This window comes from Salvelinus sp. IW2-2015, linkage group LG3 (genome assembly GCF_002910315.2).
Source record: "Salvelinus sp. IW2-2015 linkage group LG3, ASM291031v2, whole genome shotgun sequence".
Lineage (NCBI taxonomy): Eukaryota > Metazoa > Chordata > Actinopteri > Salmoniformes > Salmonidae > Salvelinus > Salvelinus sp. IW2-2015.
Genome location: NC_036840.1, coordinates 31,442,218 through 31,451,956, shown reverse-complemented (window position 1 = coordinate 31,451,956; position 9,739 = coordinate 31,442,218). Strand labels below are relative to the sequence as shown.

Sequence of the window (9,739 nt, the reverse complement as noted above, 5' to 3'; positions counted from 1 at the left end):
ACAAGAACAATGGTAGCCATCTTGAAGCATGTGGGAACAACAGACTGGAATAGGGAGCGATTGAATATGTCCGTAAACACACTCGCCAGCTGGTCTGCGCATGCTCTGAGGACACGGCTAGGGATGCCATCTGGGCCAGCAGCCTTGCGAGGGTTAACAAGTTTAAATGTTTTACTCACGTCAGCCACRGAGAAGGAGAGGGGGGAGAAGCAGTCTTTGTTAGCGAGCCGCGACGGTGGCACTGTATTATCCTCAAAGTGGACAAAGAAGGTGTTTAGTTTGTCTGGAAGCGTGACGGCAGTGTCCGTGACGTGGCTGTTTTTGTTGTCCGTGATTTCCTGTAGACCCTGCCACATACGTCTCGTGTCTGAGCCGTTGAATTGMAACTCCACCTTGTCCCTGTAGCGGCATTTTGCTTAGTTGATTGCCTTGCGGAGGGAATAACTACACTGTTTATATTCAGCCATATTTCCAGACCTCTTTCCATGGTTAAATGCGGTGGATATCGCTTTCAGTTTTGCGCGAATGCCGCCATCCACGCTTTCTGGTTAGGGTAGGTTTTAATATTGACAGTAGGTACAACATCTCCAATGCACTTCTTTATAAACGCACTCACAGAGTCAGCGTATAGGTCAATGTTGTTCTCTGAGGCTGACATATTCCAGTCCGCGTGATCAAAACAATCTTGAAGCGTGGCTTCCGATTGGTTAGGCCAGCATTGAATGTTTCTCGTCACTGGTACATCCTGTTTGAGTTTCTGCCTATAAGACGGAACGAGCAAGATGGCGTCATGGTCGGATTTGCTGAAGGGAGGGCGGGGGAGGGCTTTGTATGCATYGTGGAAGTTAGAGTAACAGTGGTCGAGAGTATTAGCSCTGCGAGTCGTGCAATCAATATGCTGATAGAATTTAGGTAGCCTTGTTCTCATATTTGCTTTGTTAAAATCCCCAGCTACATTAAATGCAGTCTCCGGATATATAGTTTCCAGTTTACATAKAGTCCAGTGAAGTTCTTTGAGGGCCGTCTTGGTGTTCGCTTGAGGGGGAATGTACACAGCTGTGACTATAACTGACGAGAATTCTCTTGGTAGGTAAAATGGCCTCCATTTGATTGTAAGGAATTCTAGGTCGGGTGAGCAGAAGGACTTGTGTTCCAGTATGTTGTTATGATTACACCATGAGTCGTTAATCATAAWGCATACACCCCCGCCCTTCCTCTTCCCAGAGAGATGTTTATCTCTGTCGGCRYGATGCATGGAGAAGCCCAGTGGCTGAACCAATTCCGACAACATATCCCGAGAGAGCCATGTTTCCGTGAAACAGAAGGCAACTCTCTGGAAGGCAACCCTTGCACGAATTTCGTCTACCTTGTTGTCTAGAGACTGGACATTGGCAACTCTCTGGAAGGCAACCCTTGCACGAATTTCGTCTACCTTGTTGTCTAGAGTCTGGACATTGGCGAGTAGTATAATCGGGAGCGGTGAGCGATGTACACGTCTACGGAGCCTGACCTGAAGGCCGCTCCGTCTGCGGCGACGTTATTTTGGGTTGGCTACTGGGATCAGATCCATTGTCCTGGGTGGTGGTCTGAACAGAGGATCCGTTCCGGGAAAGTAGTATTCCTGGTCGTAATRTTGGTAAGTTGACGTTTCTCTTATATCCAATAGTTCTTCCCGGCTGTATGTAATAAAACTTCAGATTTCCTGGGGTAACAATGTAAGAAATAATACATAAAAAAACTAAATACTGCATAGTGTCACGCTCTGACATTAGTTATCTATGTTTTCTTTATTATTTTGGTTAGGTCAGGGTGTGACGAGGGTGGGTATGCTTGTTTTGTCTTGTCTAGGGTTTTTTGTATGTCTAGGGGTTTTGGTAGTCTAGGTATATGTAGGTCTATGGTGGCCTGAATTGGTTCCCAATCAGAGGCAGCTGTTTATCGTTGTCTCTGATTGGGGATCATATTTAGGTTGCCATTTTCCCTTTTGGTTTTGTGGGTTCTTGTCTATGTATAGTTGCCTGTTAGCACTCTTTGTATAGCTTCATGGTCCGTTTTGTTGTTTTGTTCAGTGTTCATTCTTAAAATAAAGAGAATCTACGCATACCACGCTGCGCCTTGGTCTCCTCCCTACGACGGCCGTGACAGAAGAACCCACCACAAAAGGACCAAACAGCGTGTGAATGAGGAGCGGACATCCTGGGCCCGGGAGAAAGATGAGTGGAGGACATCCTGGACCTGGGAGGAGGTAATGGCAGGGGACAAGACCTTGCCATGGAANCTTGTCTATGTGTAGTTGCCTGTTAGCACTCTTTGTATAGCTTCACGGTTCATTTTGTTGTTTTGTTAGTTTTGTTCAGTGTTCATTCTTAAAATAAAGAGAATGTACGAATACCACGCTGCGCCTTGGTCTCCTCCCTACGACGGCCGTGACACATAGTTTCCTAAGAACGCGAAGCGAGGCGACCATCTCTGTCRGCGCCATTTTATATAAGATAGAGGTTTATGTTCCAAAGAGACTTGTTGAAAACCCTATTGAACTTAAACAGAGAATCAGATSCCTCAAGTTTTTGACACTACTGTTTAGGGTGTGTGTGCGTGTGTATATGTGTGATAGCAAGGGGCTGTAGAATCCCTGAGCAATGCTAATAGGGGAGAAATGTGGGAACGTCATTTAGTAGCACTGCTCGTTAGCAAGGCCATACCAACAAGGCCCATGCCTCAGGCTGCTCGTTAACAAGGCCAAACCAACAGGGCCCATGCCTAGAGCCCACACAAAGACCACTTTGTGAGCCACCCTCGCCGTAAGTGTGGCACCAAATATGAGAGTTGAAGGCAAACAGAAATGAAAGGTTCAAAAAGAGTGGAAACTGGAGCAGAACGGGGGAGGGAGGTTCGGCTGAATGTCCAAATTAGTCAAGCTGACCAACTCCTCCGCATATAAGCGAGCAGCATGCCCTCAAAATGCAGTTCCCATAAAAGATGGGCCATTTTACAATGTTACAATAAGCCAGAACAGAGTTTTATTGAATTAAGTTGATTGAACACCAGATATTTTACTTTAATTCAAAAAACTCCAATTCCAGAAACACAAATGGGGTTAATACCAGGCAAACCGAGTAGGATGGTGCTAGGTTTTAAACGATATGACAGCAGTTATAAAYACTGTACTGGACATGGGGCCTACCTCCAGGTCGTCCAGTGATCGTGCCARGCTGAGCCTCTTGGAGTGTCCAAAGGAGCGACGGCCAGAGGAGCAGCCGGCGCCAATGCCCCAGAACTTGGAGCCCTTTCATGGGGAGAAGAGAGAACAGAGAGAACCTTTTACTGCAGTGGGCTAAATCAGGGTCAAACACAGAGTATTTCTTAGTAGTCTTAAACAAATCTACTTTGAAACAAAAGTACACACCTCACACACATGGTTATGGGCTTAAAAAAAATAAGACACCTGTACCATGCAGATATAGAGTTGAAATGTATTCAATTTTGATACTTCATATACATCACAGAAGACTGAAATATAACAAAACTGTTCGACATATATTTTTTTAAATGTTGAATAATTATGAAAAATATTAATAACACTCCACCCATGGRGCCACAAGGTCATTTGACTGCAGGAAAGGGATAATGACTGTCTGCCAAAACATCACACTACTACATGGACCACTGATCCTATCATGGTTTCTGTCATACTTAGCTATGGGTCATGAGCCTACATAACACCATCATAAACATGACATAACACCTTTAACATGACGTAAGCATTAGGGATTAGTAAAGTAAACTTGTCAATGGTGATCATCCCTTTGTCTGGAATACACTTCCATACAAAATAGGCATATCCCTATACACTGTACAAGCTTTTCGTTTTGGAGAGATTTGCGAGTGATAAGGGACTATCTCACTGGGCAATTAAACCAAGATGATGTAAACCAACCAAGATGATGACAGATGTTCTTCCTGCCATGACCTTCAGGCCATATGGCGTGTCCTTAAATAAACAAGGGTCCTGACACGCAACTCCCTTCCTGCCCGACAACATAACTGTGACTGGCCAACAGATTGTACAAAAATAACGGATTGGCCACACACACACGGCCCATTAGTCTCAGTTCTGCACAATGTTGACGATTTTGCAGACACCAGTTGGGCYGAGGTAGTGAAAAAATAGATTTTCACCTACTTTACCTCAAAAGCCTCCATCAAACTCAACTCCTCCCCTTTCATCTGCACCTTAATCTCACCGTTTCACTGCTACACTAAAGGAGCATGAGAAACACATTTCGCCAGCAGCCCTGCTATTATAATGATGGGTGAAAGCCCAGCCTAATGTCTGAGCTGGAATAAAGAATTGCCGGTAATTACCATGGTATCACATGTGCTCTATCCTGTAATTTGCTTTAGCTTCCTGTGCAAAACTTCTTTTCAGAACAGAGGACATTTCAGACAGACACATTATTCATTCGGTGTATGCACACAGGATAATAACTTTTGCTTGGATAAACAGCGAGAGACAAACACAACGATAAACAGCGTAATATTTTCCCCTATCATCTGACTCGGGTAATCTGCTCTCTGTACCGGAAAGAAGAGCGGAAATAAAAAATGCATCAGATGGTAGAGGAGGATTCTCTCAATTTGTGCAAAGATTCTGTTTTGCCAAATGCCTGATTTTCCATGGAACACATCCATCTTTATCTACTGTACTCATGCATGCAATAGCGTAGCCACAGGAGAAACATATTATAAAAGGTTAACTTTCTGTATTGGCTTTTCGAAGTACTTTAATATGCTTTGAGGATTTTYCCAAAAGTTTAGAATGCACCTTTACTTCTGTGTCAACAGGAAACATATTGAGTATACAGTATACAGGTAACTGCCAACATAAAGGAAACACCATCATAAAGTGTCTTAATAGGGCGTTGGACCTTGTGATGCGTGGGTCAGCTGTTTGTTCACCCGCCCGCAACTGCTAATAACCCATTCGCAACCAGCCTTCTACACAGTATGTGATAAAGTGAACTTTGAGTAATTAGATTAGTAATTAGATAGATGCAGCTTCTCTTCTGTCAATACTTGTTGCCCTAGAAGACTAAACAAACCCTTGCTCACCMGAATGTCATAAAACAATAGAATGAATGCTTAAATCTAGTTGACATTGGTAAAGTTTGTTTTCGCTTTTATCTCTGCTTCTCTCAAGCAGCAAAGACTTTTAGGGACAGCAGAGAATATGCAATAACGAAAAATGTTGTGCAAAATTTCCAAATGACATCAGTTTGGTTTTGAGGAAAATTAGAAGCTGTTAAAACGACCCAACATGTTTTTGATAAGATTTCAGTTTGGCTTGAATGTATATTTTACGTGGTTGAAATACRATCAGCTTTTATGATGCTGATAAAGACAGCACTTTGAACACGCCGTTAGGGACCGTCTGTAATTCTGTCATGATGCGAAAATAAATAAATAATATTTCTACATTTCTGTTCCCGAGTCAAAACGTACATTTGGTGTATAATTTTACTGCAAGCAATGCCTAATTCTGCAGAGGTTAACACTATATTAAGCTATGTGAGAGGTTATAGACCTACAGTCAGTGTCCAGAGTTCAGATAGGCTAGTATTCCATTTAACCCATCTGAAGAGTACAGTTCCCTTGATGTGACAYTTTGAAGTCCCCGTCTTGCGACTGTCGAATTTCCATAGCACCTCACAATCATCACACATAACACTGCTATCATCCTCTTTAACCAAATCTTTCCCAAACATTAAACTACTGTTCTGGCCCTCCCTTCTATTTATTTTCAACTCTCTATTTCAAAGCTTTTCTCTTTTTGAATTAAACACCGACATTGWCCTTTTTGTCTCAGTGGATCGACATTAACTTAACAAGTACATTTTTTGGGGACAAATGGCATGTATTTTGCACGCTACAGCTAAAGCTTAGGCTACACACTAACATCAGATAAAAAGAACGAAAGGAAAAACCTCAATCTAGCATATAGACATGAATTGCACAAGAATTTATTTATTTAATGCATTGTTTTCTCTTTATTCTACCCATTTATGGATTTTAATGCATCTCATTATTCACAATATTACATGACCCTTAACCCGCCCACCCCGCACATATAACCGCGGGGACTACGGGTTATGAGTCAACCCGCGCATCACTAGTTGCTTCCAAAAGAAATTCCATACTTTTGGTGTTTTGTCGATGGTGGTGGGAAACACTCTCAGGCACCRCCCCAGAATCTCCCATAAGTGTTCAATTGGGTTGAGATCTGGTAACTAAGATAACGATGTAAACCATATACAATGGCTTTCATGCTTATCAAACCATTCAGTGACCACTTGTGCCATGTGGATGGGGGCATTGTCACCCTATGGGGGCATCGCCATGGCAGCCAAAAATCAGCAAGACAAAGGAGCTAATCGTGGACTACAGGAAACGGAGGGCCGAATGCCCTCATTCACATCGACGGGGCTGTAGTGGAGCGGGTCGAGAGCTTCAAGTTGCTCTGTGTCCACATCACTAAGGATCTATCATGGTCCACACACACCAACACAGTCATGAAGAGGGCATGGCAATGTCTTTCCCCATCAGGAGGCTTTGAAAAATTTGGCATGGGCCCTCAGATCCTCAAAAAGTTCTACAGCTGCACCATTGAGACGATCTTGACTGGCTGCATCACCGCTTGTTATGGCAACTGCTTGGCATCCGACTGTAAGGCAATAYAGAGGGTAGTGCGTACGGCCCAGTACATCACTGGGGCCGAGCTCCCTGCCATCCAGGACCTCTATACCAGGCGGTGTCAGAGGAAGACCCTAAAAATTGTCAAAGACTCCAGCCACCCTCTGCTACCGAACGGCAAGCGGTACCGATGCACCAAGTCTGGAACCAACAGGACATTGAACAGCTTCTACCCCCCAGCCATAAGACTGCTAAATAGTTAGTTAAATAGTTAGYCAAATAGGTACCCGGACTATCTGCAATGACCCTTTTTGCGCAAAGATTTTTTGACTCATCACATACGCTGCTGCTACTGTTTATTATCCATCCTGTTGCCTAGTCAATKTATTCCTAGTTATACTGTATGTACATACAGTGCCTTCAGGAAGTATTCATACCATTTGACTTTTCCACATTTTGTTGTGTTATAGCCTGAATTGAAAATGGATTAAACATAGATTTTTGGGGGTCACACAATACCCCATATAAAGTGTAATTATGTTTTTCAATTTTTGTTAATAAATAAATTAAAAATTAAAGGCTGAAATGTCTTGAGTCAATAAAAAATGAAAAGCTGAAATGTCTTGAGTCAATAAGTATTCAATCCCTTTGTTATGGCAAGCCTAAATAAGTTCAGGAGTAAAAAATTTGCAATAATAGTGTTTAACATGATTTTTAAATGACTACTACATCTCTGTACCCCATACATACAATTATCAGTCAAGCAGTGAATTTCAAACACAGATTCAACCACAAAGACCTGGGAGGTTTTCAATGCCTCACAAAGAAAAGCACCTAATGGTAGATGGGTAAGAAGAAGAAAAAAGCAGACATTGGGCAGTGTATCCATACACCCAGTCACTACAAAGCCACAGGCGTGCTTCCTAACTCAGTTGCCGGRGAGGAAGGAAACCGTTTAGGGATTTCATCATGAGGCCAATGGTGACTTTAAAACAGTTACAGAGTTTAATAGTTGTGATAGAAGAAATGTCAAGGCTGTGGGTAACTGGTGAAAGGAGTCAGGCGCAGGAGAGCTGAGATGCGTGGACAAGGTATTTAATACAAGATAACACCAGTATAAACCCAATACTACGGTGCAGGAAAAATACCAGTACCACGAAATAAACGGGYGTAATAACAAAACCCGGCAACAAAATACCAGCGCCGCTCGAACAAGGAGAGGGACCGACTCCGGCGGAAGTCGTGACAGTACCCCCCCCCCCCTTGACGCGCAGCTCCAGCAGTGCGCCGACACCGGCCTCGGGGACAACCCGGAGGGCGAGGCGCAGGGCGATCCGGATGGAAACGGTGGAACTCCCGCAGCATCGAAGAGTCCAATACGTCCTCCACCGGCACCCAGCATCTCTCCTCCGGACCGTATCCCTCCCACTCCACGAGGTACTGAAGGCCCCTCGACCGACGCCTCGAGTCCAGTACTCCTGGAATGGACCAGCCACCACCGGCCTGAGAATGTCCTCAGGACATTGAATGGCCCCACTAACCGTGGGCCCAGTATCCGGCAGGGCAGGCGGAGGGGCAGGTTTCGGGTTGAGAGCCAGACCCGGTCCCCCGGTGCGAAAASCGGGGCCTCACTGCGCTGGCTTTCTGATGCCTCACGGTCTGCTAAAGGTGCACATGAGCGGCGTCCCATGTCTCCTCCGAGTGCCTAAACCAGTCGTCCACCGCAGGAGCCTCGATCTGGCTCTGATGCCACGGCACCAGAACCAGCTGGTACYCCAATACGCACTGGAAGGGGGAGAGGTTGGTAGAGGAGTGGCGTAGCTAGTTCTGGGCCATCTCTGCCCAGGATATGAACGCCGCTCACTCTCCGGCCGGTCCTGGCAATAAGACCGCAGAAACCTACCCACATCCTGGTTTACTCTCTCCACCTGCCCGTTACTCTCGGGGTGAAAACCTGAGGTAAGGCTGACCGAGACCMCCAGACGTTCCATGAACGCCCTCCAGACCCTTGACGTGAACTGGGGACCTCGATCAGATACTATTTCCTCAGGCACCCCGTAGTGCCGGAAGACATGTGTGAACAGGGCCTCCGCAGTCTGTAGGGCCGTAGGGAGACCGGGCAAAGGTAGGAGACGGCAGGACTTAGAAAACCGATCCACAACGACCAGGATAGTGGTGTTACCCTGTGAKAGAGGAAGATCCATCAGGTGCGACCACGGCCGTTGTGGAACGGGTAAGGGTTGTAACTTCCCTCTGGGCAGGTGCCTAGGGGCCTTGCACTGGGCGCACACCGAGCAGGAGGAAACATAAACCCTCACGTCCTTAGCCAAGGTGGACCACCAGTACTTCCCACTAAGACAGCGCACTGTCCGACTGATGCCCGGATGACCAGAGGAGGGTGACGTGTGAGCCCAATAGATCAAACGGTCGCGGACAGCAAACGGAACGTACAGACGCCCAGCTGGACACTGGAGGGGAGTGGGCTCTGTACGTAACGCCCGCTCGATGTCCGCATCCAGCTCCCACACTACCGGTGCYACCAGGCAAGAAGCCGGGAGTATGGGAGTGGGATCCATGGACCGCTCCTCTGTGTCATACATCCGGGACAGTGCGTCTGCCTTCGCATTCTKGGAACCTGGTCTGTAGGACAGGGTGAAGACAAAACGGGTAAAGAACATGGCCCACCTTGCCTGGCGAGGGTTCAGTCTCCTCGCCGCCCGGATGTACTCCAGATTGCGGTGGTCCGTCCAGATGAGAAAAGGGTGTTTAGCCCCCTCAAGCCAATGTCTCCACGCCTTCAAAGCCTTGACGACAGCCAACAGCTCCCAGTCCYCCACGTCATAGTTTCGTTTCGCCACGCTGAGCTTTTACGAAAAGAAGGCACAGGGGCGGAGCTTTGGTGCCGTACCCGAGCGCTGAGAGAGCATGGCTCCTATCCCAGCCTCGGACGCGTCCACCTCCACTATGAATGCCAAAGTGGAATCCGGATGAGCCAGCACCGGAGCCGAGGTAAACAGAGCCCTCRGGTGACCAAAAGCCCTGTCCGCCT

General features: G+C 46.2%; 1 protein-coding gene across 1 annotated transcript in view; it reads right to left on the bottom strand.

Annotated features, from left to right (window-relative positions):
- The window catches only part of LOC111954778 (regulator of G-protein signaling 12-like), a 101,611-nt gene that overhangs the window by 84,359 nt on the left and 7,513 nt on the right, over nucleotides 1–9,739 (bottom strand). Inside the window, exon 3 of the mRNA XM_023974695.2 lies at nucleotides 3,185–3,286. Coding sequence (XP_023830463.1) covers nucleotides 3,185–3,286 — 102 coding nt within the window. The remainder of the gene's footprint in view (nucleotides 1–3,184; nucleotides 3,287–9,739) is intronic.